The sequence below is a fragment of the Antechinus flavipes genome, chromosome X (assembly GCF_016432865.1).
Source record: "Antechinus flavipes isolate AdamAnt ecotype Samford, QLD, Australia chromosome X, AdamAnt_v2, whole genome shotgun sequence".
NCBI lineage: Eukaryota > Metazoa > Chordata > Mammalia > Dasyuromorphia > Dasyuridae > Antechinus > Antechinus flavipes.
In genome coordinates, this window is record NC_067404.1 from 8,130,964 (window position 1) to 8,148,381 (window position 17,418).

The window sequence follows — 17,418 nt, forward strand, 5'->3', positions numbered from 1 at the left end:
CAATGAAAAAGAAGAGATGTTGGATGGGGGCAGCAGAGTATGTGTAAATGAGTGGGTGAGGTTCATAAGGAATTTAGGGGGCCATGAGGCAGGGAAGAAAAATGCATAAGGAATACAAAGTTTCAGGGTTACTGTTGCAGAGGCCTCACCAAGGAGTTCAGAGGCAGGGACCCTATGGAGATCAGAGGCACAGAGCACATCCCTTTGGAGAACAGAAGTAGAGAGCTCCCATGGATATGTGGGCCAAATGTCCCAAAATGAGATCAGAAACAGATGCCCTATGGAAATCATGGTTAGAAACTCCCATGGATATCAGGGGAATAGAACCCCTACAGAGATCAGATTCAGTGACCCATTATGGAGAACACCATCAGAGATCCCCCATGGAGATCAGGGTCCCAGAATCCCCTTATGCAGAGCAGGGACAAGACATCCATAGAAATCAGAGACAGTCTCCCCATGGAGATGAGACTCAGAGACAAAATCAGAAATCCTTCATGAAGATCAAATTCACAGACCCCCCGATGAAAATCAGGGTCACAGAATCCCCATGGAGATCAGGTTCAGAGACCATCTAGGGAGACCAGTGTCGGAAACCTGGACCCTGAGAGCTTCTTGCTTATATGCTGCACACTAAGTATACACAAATCATTCTATCACTAGGGTTAGGGTTAGGGTTAGGTCTCTGACATAGATCTCCATGTTGGGGACTCTGTCTCTGATCTCCACCGTCAGGTCTTTGCCTCTGATCTCCTTTGTGGGGTCTCTGTCACAACAATGCTGCCACCTTTCATTCCTTACCCGTTTCTCTTCCCTTCTGCATGACCTGCTCTTTCCCCCCTAATTTCCCGGTGAATCTTTGCCCCTCATCTCCATACACTCTGCTGACCCCTTCCACCATCTCTTATTTTTCATTAGTCTTCAGCTCTCTATCCCTCATTTCTTAGTGAATATCACACTGTGATTTCCATGAGTGTCTCTGTCATTGAAGTCCATAAGGATTCTCTGCTCTGAGGGGGGCTGTTGTCCTGATCTAAACTGTGGTCTCTGTTGCTGATCACCACGGGAGTGGTCTCTTTCCCGGAGGGAGGTGGTTTCTGACACTGATGTTCTTAGGATGTCTCTCATCCTGGTCTCCATGGGGGTTCTCTGACTGATTTATTTATTATAGCTTTTTATTGACAGAACATATACATGGGTAATTTTTCAACATTGACCCTTGCAATCACTTCTGTTCCAACTTTTCCCTTCCTTCCCTCCACCCCTTCCCCTAGATGTCAGGCAGTCTCATATATGTTAAACACGTTAAAGTAGATCTTAAATACAATATATGTGTACATGTTTATACAGTTCTCTTGTTGCAGAAGAAAACTCGGATTCAGAAAGGTAAAAATAACCTGAGAAGAAAAACAAAAATGCACGCAGTCCACATTCATTTTCCAGTATTCTTTCACTGAGTGTAGCTGATTCTGTTCATCACTGATCAATTGGAACTGAATTGGATCCTCTCATTGCTGAAGAGAGCCACTTCCAGCAGAATTAATCCTCATATAGTATTGTTGTTGAAGTGGATAATGATCTCCCGGTTTTGCTCATTTCACTTATCGTCAGTTCATGTAAGTCTCTCCAAACCTCTGTCTATTCATCCTGCTGGTCATTTCTTACAGAACAATAATATTCCACAACTTATTCAGCCATTCTCCAATGGATGGGCATCCATTCAATTTCCACTTTCTAGCCACTACAAAGAGGGCTGCCACAAACATTTTGGCACATACAGGTTCCTTTCCCTTCTTTATTTTTTATTTTAATAGCTTTTTATTTACAGGTTATATGTATGGGTAACTTTACAGCATTGACAATTTCCAAACCTCTTGTTCCAATTTTTCCCCTCCTTCCCCCCACCCCTTCCCCTAGATGGCAGGATGACCAATATATATTAAATATATTAAAGTATAAATTAAATACAAAATAAGTATACATGACCAAACCATTATTTTGCTGTACAAAAAGAATCGGACTCTGAAATATTGTACAATTAGCCTGGGAAGGAAATCCAAAATGCAGATGGGCAAAGATATATGGATTGGGAAGTCAATGTAATGGTTCTTAGTCATCTCCCAGAGTTCTTTCACTGGGTTCAGTTCATTCCTGCTCCACTGGAACTGATTTGGTTCATTTCGTTGCTGAGGATGGCCAGGTCCATCAGAATTGGTCATCATATAGTATTGTTGTTGAAGTATAGAATGATCTCCTGGTCCTGCTCATTTCACTCAGCATCAGTTCATGTAAGTCTCGCCAGTCCTCTCTGTATTCATCCTGCTGGTCATTTCTTACAGAACAATAATATTCCGTAACATTCATATACCACAATTTACTCAGCCATTCTCCAATGGATGGGCATCCACTCAGTTTCCAGTTTCTAGCCACTACAAACAGGGCTGCCACAAACATTTTGGCACATACAGGTCCCTTTCCCTTCTTTAGTATTTCTTGGGGATACAAGCCCAGTAGTAACACTGCTGGATCAAAGGGTATGCACAGTTTGATAACTTTTTGGGCATAATTCCAGATTGTTCTCCAGAATGGTTGGATCTGTTCACAACACCAACAATGCATCAGTGTCCCAATTTTCCGACATTTCCTCCAACAATCGTCATTATCTTTTCCTGTCATCTTAGCCAATCTGACAGGTATGGTATCTCAGAGTTATCTTAATTTGCATTTCTCTGATCAAAAGGGATTTGGAACACCCTTTCATATATGAGTAAAATAGTTTCAATTTTATCATCTGAAAATTGTGTGTTCATATCCTTTGACCATTTAACAATTGGAGAATGGCTTGATTTCTTATAAATTAGAATCAATTCTCTCTATATTTTGGAAATGAGGCCTTTATCAGAATCTTTAATTGTAAGAATGTTTCCCCAGTTTAGTGCTTCCCTTCTAATCTTGTCTGCATTAGTTTTGTTTGTACAAAAGCTTTTTAACTTGATATAATCAAAATTTTCTATTTTGTGATCAATAATGATCTCCAATTCTTTTTTGGTCACAAATTCCTTCGTCTTCCACAAATCCAAGAGGTAAACTATCCTATGTTCTTCTCATTTATTTATAATCTAATTCTTTATGCAAAGATTATGAACCCATTTTGATCTTATCTTGGTGTGTGATGTTAATTGTGAATCCATGACTAATTTCTACCATACTAATTTCCAATTTTCCCAGCAGTCTTTGTCAAATAGTGAATTCTTATCCCAAAAGTTGGGGCCGTGTCCCGACACTCCCTCCCTTCAACTTGGAGGGCCCATTTTTTCATGAGTGCTGTAAAACAATGGTGGCGGGAGTGGGGGGAATTCCAAGAGCGTGCCAAGAGCGGGCATAGATCTAGATAGATTCATGTCTGCCCGTAAGTCTCATTTGGGGCCGCCACCTCCCCCTACAGTAGTTCTTATTGAAGTCCACACATGCCTACGGGGGAAATAGTGGCTGGGCTTTTCCAGTAGTGTGGGGGAGGCACGAAGGAGGATCGGGCTGCAAAAGGGGGTAAGAGACAAAACTTTTTTTGATCCCAGGACTAAATGAGACTTTCATCTCCAAGAATCCAGCAGTGAATGTGAGTTCTCAGACATACATATGACTCCAAGCTTAAGTAGCTACGCAAAGGCCGGTGGTGAGCTGGAATCTTCAGGCAGAAACCATCAATCCGGTTCTGACAGGTTGGGGGGTAGGACCCAAAATTCTTACTACCTGGGAGTTAACTAGAACCAGGAAGTCTGAACTTAGAGTTATAAACAATGTCAATCAGGTATCTGAGAAAGGACATCTGGAGTCTTAGCTTTTGGAATGCCAGCTCTCCACAGCCCTAATTATCTCAGTTCTAATGAGCAGAAAGGGGGGCTTGCAAACAGGGGAACTGAGGCAGAACAATTCAGGGAAACTGAAGCAGAAGAATTCGGGAAACAGAACAATTAGGGAAACCAAGTCAAGACAATAAAAGGGAACTATGGCACAACAGGTCAGAGGTCCCATCGTGGATATCATGGTCACAGGCCCCCCAGGGTCAGAGAACCTCCATTGACATCAAGGTCAGGAAACGCTAGGAGATTAGGGGATAAGATGACTAAAGAGATGAAAGATTGCTGAAGAGCAATGATGAAGAAGACATGGGGGAAATGAGACAGTACAGTGTGTAGACATGAGGGGCAAAGTCTCCTAAATTATGTGCAAAAGATTAGGTCATGAGGAAGTCAAGAGAAACATGTAAGGTACCAGGGTTATTGTGGCAGAGGCTCCATCAGAGAGATTAGGGGCAGACAACCCCATAGAAATCAAATTGACACTACTCATAAAAATCCCCCATGCAGATCAGGGGGACAGACCTCCCAAGGAGATCAGAGGTACAGAGCCGCCACAGACATTGCTTCAGAGAGCCCCCCATGGAAATCAGGGTCAATGACCCCCCCATGGAGATCAGGATCAGAGACCCCCATGGAGATCAGGATCCACTATCCCCTGCCCTGGCAGAGCCTGCTTATAGAGACCAGGAAAAGAGACTCTTCTTGGAGAGCAGGGTCAGAGACACCCCACAGAGATCAGGGCAGACCCTCCCCCCATGGAGATCAGGGGTAGAGACTTGCTATGCAGATTGGTGTCAGAGAACCCCCAGTGGAGAGCAGAGTCTGAAAGCCCTCCTGGAGATCAGTGTCAGAGACCCATTATAGAGATCCGGGTCATAGAACTCCCAGGTAAAATATCCCTGGGGCATAGCCCCCTTATGGAGAACAAGGGTAGAGATCCCCCATGGAAATCAATGTCCAATAGCCCTGGGGCATAGGCCCCTTATGAAGATCAGTGTCAAAGAACCTCCATGGAAATCAGAGGTAGAGACTGACCATGGAGATCCGAGGAAGACCCCAGACAGATAGCAAGGTAAGACTCCCCATACAAGGGGCAGAGAGACCTGTAGAAATCAGGGGCAAAGATCGTTCATTGAGATCACAGACCCGCCATGGAAATGAGGTTCCTAGACCACCACAGAGATCAAGGCAGGCACCATGGATTTCAAAGGCAGAGACCCTTCCTGAAGATGAGGGTCAAATACACCCCTGGGAAGAGCCCCCTTATGGAGACCAGAGGCAGAGACCACCCATGGAGTTTAGAGGCAGACCCACCCCCCAATGCACATTAAGTTCAGAGATCATCCAGGGAGGTCAGGGACACAGACCCCTGAAAAAGACAAGGGATAGAGACCATCTGTGGAACTCAGGAGCAAAGACCCCTTCCATTGTGATCTGAGGAAGACTCCCCATTGACAATAGTATCAAAGACACGCTATGGAGGTCATGGCGTACCCCAACATGGAGGACGGGGGCATAGATAACCCATAGATATCAAGGACAGAGTTCCCTCATGAAGATCAAATTCAAACTGCCCATAAAAGTCAGGTCAAAGAACCCCCATGGAAATCAGGGTCAGAAACCCACCAGGGACAGACACTCCCCATGGAAATCATGGTGCGAGAGTCACTGATATAATGGATAGAGAGCTGAAGACCAACAAAAAAGAAGAGATGTTGGAAGGGGCAGCAGAGCATGTGGAGATGAGGGACAAAGATAACGGGGAAATTGGGGGGAACATCAGGTCATGAGGAAGGGAAGAGAAACGTGTAAGGAATAAGAGGTGGCAGGGTTATTGTCGCAGAGACCCCACAAAGAAGATGGGCATCTGTAAAGGGCTGAAACTCTGAGCAGATGTACTTGGACAACTGAGCACTTAAGGCTAATTACTTATTGGCCAATACCCTATTGGCATATGCTTGGAATAGGGCCCGCCCCACTATCCTGTGCTGGCTCGATCTGTTGGTGTATATAGAGAATTGTAGGAGGGATTAGAGGGCGGAGTAAGAGTCGCTTTTGGGGGGGAGAAGAAGAGAAAGAAGATGTGGAGATTGCCGTGTCCATTCCCTTCAATTCTACCCCTAAGACCGAGAATAAAGACTGAGGACTTTTGCTTATCCTGACTCCGGCGATTCTAAGGCATCCACGGTGCTAATTTGGCCTTCACAGAGATCAGGTACAGAGGCCCCCCACTGGATCAGAGTTCCCTTATAGGGATCAGGGTCCAAGACAACAAAGTGGAAGAGAAGCCCTATGGAGATAAGGGCAAGAGCCGCCCCCTCCTCCCCTCCCCCCTCCCAGTGAAAATGAGATGCAGGGAGGCACCAGGGAGTTCAGGTTTATAAAAACTCTATAGGAATCAGGGGCAAAGACCCCCATGAAGATCACTAGTAGACCCCCCGTGAAGACCGAGGTCACAGACACCATCCATGGAGATTAAGGTCAGAATTCCTGTATGGAGGTCAGTGTGCAAGACCCCCCCACCCAGGTTCAGACTCATTTATGGACACTAGAGACAGATCCTCCATGGAGATCAGCTGCAAAGACCCCCTATGAAAATCTGTGTCAGAGGTGCCCCCGAGTCAAAGACCCTCAATGAACATCAAGGATAGAGACTCCCCCATGAGGATCAAATGCAGGGACCATCTATAAAAATTAGGGTCAACGAGCCCCTATGCAGATCAGTATCAGAGACCCCCTATGGCGATCAATGTCAGAAACCCCAACTGGGGATATCAGGGTCAGAAATCCCCCATAGAGATCAGGGTCCAAGAGCCCCTTTATGCAGAACCTTCCGTGGAAATCAGAGAAAGTCCTCCGATGGAAATGAGACTCAGGATAAAAAACAAAAGCCCCCCCATGGAGATCAAATCGAGAGACCACCCATGAAAGTCAGGGTCAGAGAACACCCATGGAGATAAGGGTCACAGACTATCTATGGAGATCAGTGTCAGAAAAACCCCCTGAGGGAAAGAGACACTCCATGGCCATCGAGGCCAGAGACCCCCATGTAGATCATGGGGTGAGATGGATGAATGGATGGGACATGGAGAGCTGAAGACCATTGAAGAAGAAGAGATGGTGGAAGGAGCAGCAGAGAGTGTGTGGACATGAGGGGCAAAGATTCACAGGGAAATTCGGGGGGAAAATTCAAGTCATCAGAAAGGGAAGAGAAACGTGTAAGGATCAGAGAGGCGCAGAGCCCACGTCAAAATCAGTGCCAGAGACTACCATGGGGGTAACAGCGGGCCCTCCATGGATATTCGAAGCAGAGACCCCTCATGGACATCTGAATCAGAGACCTCCAGTGGAAGCTAGGGATAGAGACTGCCTATGGAGACTAATGGGAGAGATCACACAAAGAGATCAGAGTCAGTGACCCCTTTTGGAAATCCGTGGTAAAGACCCTCAATGGAGATCAGACACATACACTTGAGGAGATCTTGTTAGAGATCCACCATGGAGATGAAAGACAGAGACCCCCGAGGCTTATAGACCCTCCATGGACATCAAGGAACGAGATGCCCCATGGAGATCAAATTCAGAAAGTGATGGGGCAGTTAGGTAGCACAGTGGATAGAGCACCAGCCTTAGACACTTAGCACTTCCTGGCTGTGTGACCCTGGGCAAGTCACTTAACCCCAATTGCCTCAAGAAAAAAAATTCAGAAAGTGATTATTAAAATGAGGGGCAAAGAACCCCTACAGAGTTCAGGGTCAGAGACCTCCTGTGGAGATCAGGGTCTGTGAGGCCCCATGGAGATCAGTGTCACAATCCCCCACCTGAAAAAGAGGCCCCAATAGAGATCAGGGTCAGAGACTCCTCCCCATGAAGATCAGTGTGTGAGACCAGTTATGGAGATAAGGGTCAGAGATCCCTCACAGAGATCAGGTCCAAGAACCCCAGTGGCAGAGGCCCCTTATACAGACCAGGGACCAACGCTACCATGAAAATCAAAGACGTACTCCCCATGGACATGAGCAGAGTCACAAACAGACACCCCCATGGAGAAAAAAATCAGAGACTGACCAAAAAATCAGGGTCAGAAACCCCATGCAGATTAGGGTCAGAAACTCCCCACAGAGATTAGTGGGAGAGAGCTAGTATGGAGACCAGGATCATCGATCGCCCAGAGAGATCAAGGTCTTGGACCCACCAGTGGCAGCGCCCCATTATGCAGAGCGGGGACAGTTACAGCTGGACATCAAGGACAGAGACCGCCATGGAGATCGTGGCCTGAGCCATTAAGAGATGAGTGAACGAGAGCTGAAGACCAACAAAAAAGAAGAGGTGGTGGAAGGCAGCTGCAGAGTATGTGGACATGAGGGGCAAACATTTCCAGGAAAATTAGGGCAAAGGATCAGGTGTCTGAGGGTGTCTGGCCCTGATCTCCATGCAGGTTCCCTGCCACTGATCTCCATGGGGGACTCCAACACTGATTGCCATGTGAGGTTTCTGCCCCTCGTCTCAATAGGGGGGCTCTGCCTCGGGGGAGGGTCTTGAACCCTGATCTCCATGGGGGATCTCTGATGTTGATCCCCATAATGAGTCTCTGGATCTGATCTCCCTAGGGGGTCTGTGGCCCTTATTTCCATGGGAAGCTCTGCTCATGATCTCCATAGGGCATCTGTCTCTGATCTCATTTGGGGGCCTTTGACCCAGATTTCCATGGGGGCTCTCTATCTCAGATCTGCAATGGGATCCTGTGACCCTGATGTCCAGGGTGGGGAGGTGGGGGGGTGGGAGGTAGTCCACCTGTCATCTCCATGGCTGTCTTTGCTCCTGATTTCCACACAGTGTTTATGAACCTGAACTCCATGGCCCATTCCTGTAAATCATCTTCATGGACCCCTATGCCCAAAATTTTCATAGTGAGTCTCTGGTCCTGATCTCCATAGAGCTTCCCAGCCCCTTCAGTGCCTTAGTCCCTGATCTCCATACGGGATTTCTGCCCCAGATCTCTGTAATAGATCTCTGATGCAGATCTCCATGTGGAGTCTCTAGTCTTGATCTCAATAATGGCTCTGTGCCTCTGATCTCCATGGGGATCTCTGCCCCAGATCTGCTTTGAAGTGTCTCTTCCACAATAACTCTTACTTCCATGAACTGATGCTGAGTGAAATGAGCAGAACCAGGAGATCATTATATACCTCAACAATGATACTGTTTGAGGATGGATTCTGATGGAAGTGGATCTCATTGACAAAGAGAAGATCTAACTCAACTTCAATTGATCAAGGATGGACAGAAGCAGCTGCACTCAAAGAAAGAACACTGGGAAATGAATGTAAACTGTTTGCATTTTTGTTTTTCTTCCCTGTGCAACAAGAGAACTGTTCAGTTCTGCACACATATATTGTATCTAGGGTATACAGTGACCTATTTAACATATATAGGACTGCTTGCCATCTGGGGGAGGGGGTGGAGGGAGGGAGGGGAAAAATCGGAACAGAAGTGAGTGCAAGGGATAATGCTGGGAAAAATTACCCTGGCATGGGCTCTGTCAACAAAAAGTTATAATTAAAAAAAAAAAGAACCACAATAACTCTTTCCCCTTTTATTCTTTGCACGTTTCTCTATCCTTCATGACCCGAACTTCCCCCTCATTTCCCTGTGAATCTTGCCCCTCCTCTCCACAGCCTCTTGCTGCCTCCTTCCACCATCGCTTCTTTTTCATGTTTTCAGCTCTCTATCCATCATCTCTTAGTGAATCTCTCGCTGTGATCTCCATGGGGGATTTTTGTTTTTGACTCTGAGTCTCATCTACATGGGAGATCTGTCACAGAGACATCCCTGGTCTGCATAAGGCTATGCCCCTGGGGGGGGGTCTTGGACCCTGATCTCTGTGGGGAAGCTCTGATCCTGATCTCCATAATTGGTCTCCGATACTGATCTCCATGGAAGGTCTCTGATGTGATCTCCATGGGGGTTACATTCTCAGATGGGGGTTTCTGACCCTGGTTTCCCTATGAGGGGTCTCTTACCCTGCTCTCCATAGGGGGTCCTTGATCCCCATTTTAATGGTTGGTTTCTGCATTTGATTTCCATGGAGAATTTCTGTCCTTGATGTCCATGGAAGGTCTCTGCCTGATCACCTTGGTGGGTCTCTAACCATGATCTCCATAAGTGGTTGTGCCTCTGATCTCAGCTGGGAGTTTATGCACTGATTTCCAAGGTGCTCATAGGACTTTGATCTCCATATGTGGTCTCTTCCTTTGGTGGCCATGGGTTGTCTGTGTCCCTGACCTTGCAGATACCAGACCCTGATATCTATGAGAGGTCTGCTTCTGATCTTCGGTGGGGGTCTCTGTCTAGATTTCTGTGGGGGGAAGGCTACCATTGATCTCCACGGCGGGGGGGTGGGGGGGACTCCAACACTAATCTCCGTGTGAGGGCTCTTTCCCTGGTCTCTATAAAGGAGCACTGCCCCTGGGGCTATTAGACCTTGATCTCCATAGGGGATCTCCGTCCTAGATGTACATAGAGGGTCTCTGCCCCCAAGGACATCTGTCACCAAATTTTCATGGGGTATCTCTGCTGCTTAGCTCCATGGAGAGAGGGTCTGTGTCCCTGGTCTCCATAGGGGGGGCTCTACCCCTTGTTGTCTTGCACCCAGATTTCCAGGAAGGATCTCTAACCCTAATCTCCACGGGGGATCTGTGACCATGATCTCCATGGGGGTTCTGCATGTGATCTCCTTGGGGGTCTTTGCCCCTGATTTCCATGGGGTGTCTATGAACCCTTCCGTGCAGCTCATCTTCATGGGTGAGTCTCTGCCACAATAACCTTGCCACCTTTCAGGTCTTACATGTTTTCTTTTCTTCTTCATGACCTGATCTTTTACCCTAATTTCCCAGTGAACCTTTTCTTCTCATCACCACACACTCTGCTGGCCCTTCTGCCATCTCTTTTTTCTCCTTGGTCCTCAGCTCTCTATCCATCATCTCTTAGTGAATCTCACGCCATGATTTCCATGGGGGTCTCTGTCATTCATATCCATGGTTATTCTCTTCCCCCAAGGGGTCTAGAGCCCTGATCTCCATGGGAGGTCTCTCTCACTGATCACCATGGAGGGGTCTCTTTTCCCCAGGGTGTTTCTGACACCGATCTCCTTAGGAGTTCTCTCACCCAGGTCTACGTGGGGGTTTCTCTGACCCTGATTTTCATGGACAGTCTCTGAATGTGATCTCCATGGGACCTCCGTTTTTTTTATTCTGAGTCTCATGTTCATGGAGGGAGTCTGTCTCTGATTTCCATGGAGTCCTGTGTCCTCTTGTGCATGAGGGGGCTCTGCTCTGGGAATATTGGACCCTTATTTCCATCAGGGTTCTCTGTCCCTAATCTCCATAATGGGTCTCTGAATCTGATCACCCTAGGGGGTTGATGAGTTGATTTATATGGGGGTCTCTGACCATGATCCCCATAGGACGTCCATCCCTGATCTCTTTTGGGGACTTTTGCCCCTGATTTCCATGAGGGTTCTCCACCCCTGATGCCCAAATGGGTTCTATGATCCTGATCTCAATGGGGGGGGCTCAGTTTCCAATATCCGGGGGGGTTCTGTTCTCATCCTCATGAGGGTCACTAGCCCTGATTTTCATGTGGACTCTGTGCCTCTGATCTCCATATGGATTTCTGACCCTGATCTGAGATCTCCTAGGTAATCACACCTGCTTAGTCCTTAGTTTGCAGGAACTCATGTCAGTCTGACCTGACACTGTACCCCCATTAAAGTCTGCCCACTGGCCGGTGGAGGCCAGGAAGTTTTAGGAACAGATATACTTGAAGCAGATGGGAACAGAATTGCAGAAATGATTGATATTAGGCTTGATCAGAGGAAAGACAGTTTGTTTGAGAATGTTAAAATTTCTCCTTGAACCCAATATTCACATAACCCTTCATACCCTGACTGATTAATCTACTTTTTGTTTTCCTTTTTTTTTCCCTTAGCAAGCTTGTGGTTAGAAAGCACATATGGGCAGGATTAATAACAATAAAGAATTTTATTCTTAATCTTCTTCATGTGGAAGGGTCATGGTCTGGCTTTTTTTCTTTCTTTCTTTCTCTCGCTTTTTCGTGATCTCTGTGAGAGCCATTGCAGCTGGATTGGTATTGGCAGTCCACAGACTGGTGCCCAACGTGGGGCAAGGGCAACTTTAAACACAATTAAGGAATACTTGAGGGATTTCTGAGGGCCCAGGATGCGTCCTAGTTCCAAAGCAATAAGCCCCAAAAGACATTGGAAAGCAACAGCAGCAGCAACACTGGAGTGAGGGGTAAGATTCATCTGAATTTTTCTCTCTCTTTCATTTATTTTCACTCATTAGTCAATGTAATGGGGCAAGCAGTAATTAAGTGGATCTGCTGAGATACTTATGAAAAAGTTTTAAAAACCCTTGTTAGAGAAAAAAGCCTCATCATCACTTCAAAGCAAATGACAGAGTTCCTTGACCTAGTTCAGCAGAGTTCTCCTTTGTTCCCAGCTGAAGGAACTTTAGATTTGTCTCAATGGAAAGTTGTGGGAGAACAATGAACCCAATACTACCAACAAGTGCGACCAGATCATTTTCCCATTCATTGTTCTCCGCTGTATAATATTTTAAAATTGTGCGTGGCTGATCCCACTTGCTTCTGAGAAGTTCAGCACTTTTCAGCTAAAACTCAGAGAGATCCTGAAGAATTGCCTCCCTTAGCCAAGGAAGCTACAATTCATACAGACTTTGATGGATCACACTCTTTGCACATCAGAAGAGCCATCCGACCCTGCTTCAAACCAAGAGCAGCAACAGCTTTCCTCTTCTGCCTTAGGGCAGGATGGCAGCAGCCTAAACAGCAACCTGCAAAAACGGTCACAGACGCACTGGGGGAGATTCCCTTCCGGCAAAATCTCTTTTTGAGAAATTCCCAGTGACTGAAGTTCCAGATCCCAACAACCCTGGACAAGTTTGGCGAGATTATACTCCTTTGCCCATGAATGTCCTTCAAGAGTTAAAGCCTGCTTCCAAGGATTACGGACCTACATCTTCTTATGGAAGGAGTCTTTTAGAGCAAGTTTAGTAAGTATTCTGTTCTGCCTCCACATGATTGGCGAACTCTGGCTCGAATCTGCCTAGACCCAGGGGATTTTCTAGCTTGGTCCACAGCTTTGGGGGGAAAATGTAGACTTCAGACAGTAGAAAAATCAGACCCACAACATTACTATAACAAGGAACAATTAGCTGGGACTGGGCTATATGGTCAGTTAGGAGGGCAATTGCATTCTACCATGCAGGCATACCAACAAGTTGCTGTTTGTGCCTTAAGAGCTGGCAAAAGATTCCACTTGCAAGAGATAGACATGTGTCCTTTACACAGATCAGACAAGGACCTACAGAGACTTTCAGTAATCTTCTTGCTAGACTCATAACAGCAGTGCATAGAACGATTGGAGAAGGGCAATCAGCTGATATCATTGTTAATCAGTTGGCTAGGGAGAACTGTAATAATGATTGCAGAAAAGGCCTCCTGGGTAGATCCTCAGACATGAAAAGATCAGGGCATAAAGAAGGGAAGAGAAATGTGTAAGGAATAGAGGGTGGCAGAGTTCTTGTGGCAGAGACTCTCCAAAGGAGTTCAGAGCAATTGACACCCAGGGAGATCTGGTTTAGAGAACCCACATGGAGATCTGTGTCAGAGACCTATTATGGAGATCTGGGCTGGTGTCCCCTATGGAGATCAGGGTCCAAGAACCCGAAGGGACTGAGAAGCTCTATGGAGATCAGGGCCAGAGACTCACCAGGAAGATCACAGGCATAGACCCCTCCCCCATGAACATGAAATGCGGGGACTCGCCATGGAGTTCAAATTCATACACAACATGGAAATCAAAGGCAAAGACTCCCCAGAAAAATACCAAGCAGACCCTCTCCCTGGAAATCAGGTTCATAGAACCCCATGGAGGTTAGGTTCAAAGATCCAGCTTGGAGATGGAGGTTCAAGACCCCCCAGGGGCAGGGGCAGAGACCCCCCATAGAGATCAGAGGCAGAGAGCCGACATGGAAATCAGGGCTAGAAATCACAATGGGGACGAGAGCAAATTCCCCAAGCATATTGGAAGCAGAAATCTTCCATGGAGATCACAGTCACAAGACCCCTTTGGAAATCTGGGGTAGAGACCATCAGGAAATTCAGGGGTAGATACCCCTCACAGAAATCAGGGGCAAAGATCCTCAAATGAGATCAGAGACAAACTTCCTATGGAGATCATGGTCAGAGACCCCCATAGAAATCAAAGTTAAAGATCCCTCAGGTTGATTGATTCAGAGACCTATTATGTTCAAAGATCTCCCGTGGAGAATAGGGGCCAATACTCCCCAGGGCAGAATTCCCTTATGGAGACCAGAGGCAGAGACCTCACATGAAGATTTGTGTTGCAGTCCCCCATGGAGGTCAGTGGCAGAGACTATCCATAGATATGAGGAACAGAGCCCCCCATGGATTTCAGGGGCACAAACCACCCATGGAGACCGGGGTCGGAGACCCCCTCTCTGGAAATCAGAGTCAGAGACCATCAAATGAGGTCAGAGACAAACTGTCTATGGAGACCATTGTCATAGACACCCACAGTGTCACCGACCCTCCAGGGAGATCAAATTCAGAGACACATTATGGAGATCATGGAAAGACATCCCCCATGTAGATCAGTGTCCTATACCTCTCAGATCAGAGCCCCAGTATTGAAAGCAGGGGCAGAGACCTCATATAGAGATTAGTGTTGGAGTCCCCCATTTGAGATCAGTGGCAGACAACCCCTCATGGAAATCAGGCTCAGAGACCACGCATGAAAATCAGAGGCAGACCTTTCATGGTTGTTGCGCCCCCTTTGAGCTACTCTAACTTCCCACCTGACAGTGGCATGGCTGGGCCAAACTAACCTGTCTTTGGGCACCAACCAGGAGGTAGAGGTGAAGCGAAAGAGAACTTTATTCTTAGGTAGCATATATTTATACCCCCTTGAGGATCGGGGAAGGGAAGGGCCTCTAGGAACCTGGACAGGCAGGTCATAACAGAATTGGCTTGAGAAGAGGGAGGGAGGCCTTCTAGGCTTTGAGAGCCAGTGTCCTTCCTTGCCCTTCCAAAGGACCTTTTGAATGTTCTCCAGTGCTCGAAGCACTGTTTTTATGCAGCTTAGTTTTCTGTCCTGTCTATAAAATTGTGCCAAATGTATCATTCCTGAAGAGGTGCTGGTATCCCTATCTGGGCACAAAAAAAATTGTAAGTATATAAGGCCTTATCCGCATCCACCTGTGGGAGCCATTGGGAATTCTGTCTACTTCCTCCCCCTTTCTGTTTAATAAAGGGGGCCTTCGGAGTACAATGGGTTCTGACCCTGGGGATTATAGGGAATCCCTGTAACATGTTTCATGGCGAATGTGGAGAGGAAGGTGGCCATCTGCTTAGAGGTATAAGCCAGGCCATTGTCGGTCTTTATGGTATTAGGAAGTCTGTGAGAGGAAAAGAAAGTATACAAGTTTAATGACCAAAGGAGTGTTCTCACAGGAGGCCGCTGTGGCCCAAAGGAATTTCGAAAAGGTGTCAGTACAGACGTGGATGGCCACAGAACCCACATATGTCATATCCATTTGCCATGAATCGTTGGAGAATAAACCCTGGGGATGAACTCCTTTATTAGGTGGAAGAGGGAGAAACCGAACACACTGCTTCCCACTGTACCTGGGAACAAGCCCCCAGGTGAGACCATAAAGGCAATGTAGAGAATTAGCAGGTAAATGAAGAAATTCATGGGCACGTTCAGGGGGTGTGGCGATCACGAGAAGAGAGCATTGTAAATCATGGTCTGCCACCTCATTGCCAGCAAATAGGTCTCCTACATAGCATAGGTGAGAGTATACATGCAGGACATAAATGGGATGTTTCCTAATCTGTAAAATCAGCTGCGATTCAGCAAGAAGGTTTGCAATTGAAGAAGTCTGAGATTGTAAGACAGAATGTAGCCCTCGGACAGCATATAAGATATCTGATAGGATGTTAATGGGCTCTGGGTACGGGAGGGGGTCTCTGCCACTGGGGTCTGTGAACCTGATCTCCATGGGGGTATCTCTAGCCCTGGGGGTTTTCTGACACTAATCTCCATAGGGGTCTTTGACCTTTGTTCCCCATGGGGGGTCTATCTCTGATTTTAATGGGGGTCTTTGCCCTGAATTCCATGTTCGCTGCACTATGTACACCTGACACAAGGTGGGGCTACAACCATCCCTTGGGGGAGAACTTCCCATTGGTAGCTCAGATAAGACCCTGCATTGTTTGTAGAGGGAATGGTAAAAGCAAATCTTTTCTTAACCTCTGGGATCAGAGGGATGGAGAAGAAACAATCTTGTATGTCTGTTACTGTAACTGGCCAGCTGTTGGGTACCAGATTAGGAGATGGCATGCCAGGCTGGGTTCCCATAGGTTCAGCAGTAGCATTAACAGCTCTAAGGTCCACTAGAATTCTGAATTTGCCAGAATTTTTCTTTATAATAAATACAGGGCTATTCCATGGGCTGGACATTGGTTCTATATGTGTGGCCTTCAACTGTTGTTGCACAATTTTACGTAAGGTTTGGGCTTTGTCTACTGAGAGAGGCCATTGGGGCACCCAAACCGGGGTGTTAGATTTCCATGTTAATGGTGTGGGCGTGATATGAAAGGTGGTGCCCAAACCTCCAATGACCCCAATTAAAAATCCTGTGGAGGTGGTATATAAACTGAGGCCCCACAAGCCTTCAACATGTCCCTGCCCCATAGATTGTACCTGAGACCTGCGACCACCAGGGGTCGGAATACCCCCTGTTTGTCTGCAAACTGCCAGGGCAGGTCTTCTGCTGCAACCCCTTTAGATACAGCAGCAGGGAGGGCATCCGTTTGAAAGGCACCGGAGCCGACATTCTCACATCTCTATCATCTCTTCCAGGCCAGCCTCCCCATCTAAAGTCAGCGTGGCCTTCTGGCAGTCAGCATTAGAGTTCTCCCCTGCCGATTTCTGTATAAGGAGGCCGGAGGCTTCGCCTCTGCCCACTGACCTCTTAACAGCCATCTTTAGTGGGCCACAAAATCAGGAAAAGGTTCATCTGGGCCCTGTTTAATTTTAGTCATGGAGGGCCTCGGCTTTCCCGAAGCCTGAATTCTGCTAAATGCTCTTTGGGCACTTGGGACACAGCTGCATGTACTGCTGCATCATATTGCATTTGATGCTCATTTCTCTCATAACTTCCAGCTTTCTGTATCATTTGTCCTAAATGTATCTAGAAATCTCCAAAGCCTCCACAAGGGGGCGCAGAGGGAGTGGACAGGAGACATATCTCTTCAGAGAGGGCAGGGGATGGGGGAGAAGGCCATGCGACAGAGGGACCTTGTCTCTGTTCGCTTTCTCCTCTCTCATCTTATCACGTCCTTTTCCTCAAGGTCTAATCATTTACCTGGGACTCTGCATGGGGACTTCTACAGTTACCAGGAAGAGGGAAATATGACCTTGGGGGGG

General features: G+C 46.9%; 1 protein-coding gene across 1 annotated transcript in view; it reads right to left on the reverse strand.

Moving 5' to 3' along the window:
• The window catches only part of LOC127542793 (protein Wiz-like), a 31,984-nt gene extending 15,010 nt beyond the window's left edge, over nucleotides 1–16,974 (reverse strand). The window contains 2 exon segments of the mRNA XM_051968608.1: nucleotides 15,267–15,382; nucleotides 16,832–16,974. Coding sequence (XP_051824568.1) covers nucleotides 15,267–15,382; nucleotides 16,832–16,974 — 259 coding nt within the window.
• Nucleotides 16,975–17,418: the final 444 nt, after the last annotated feature.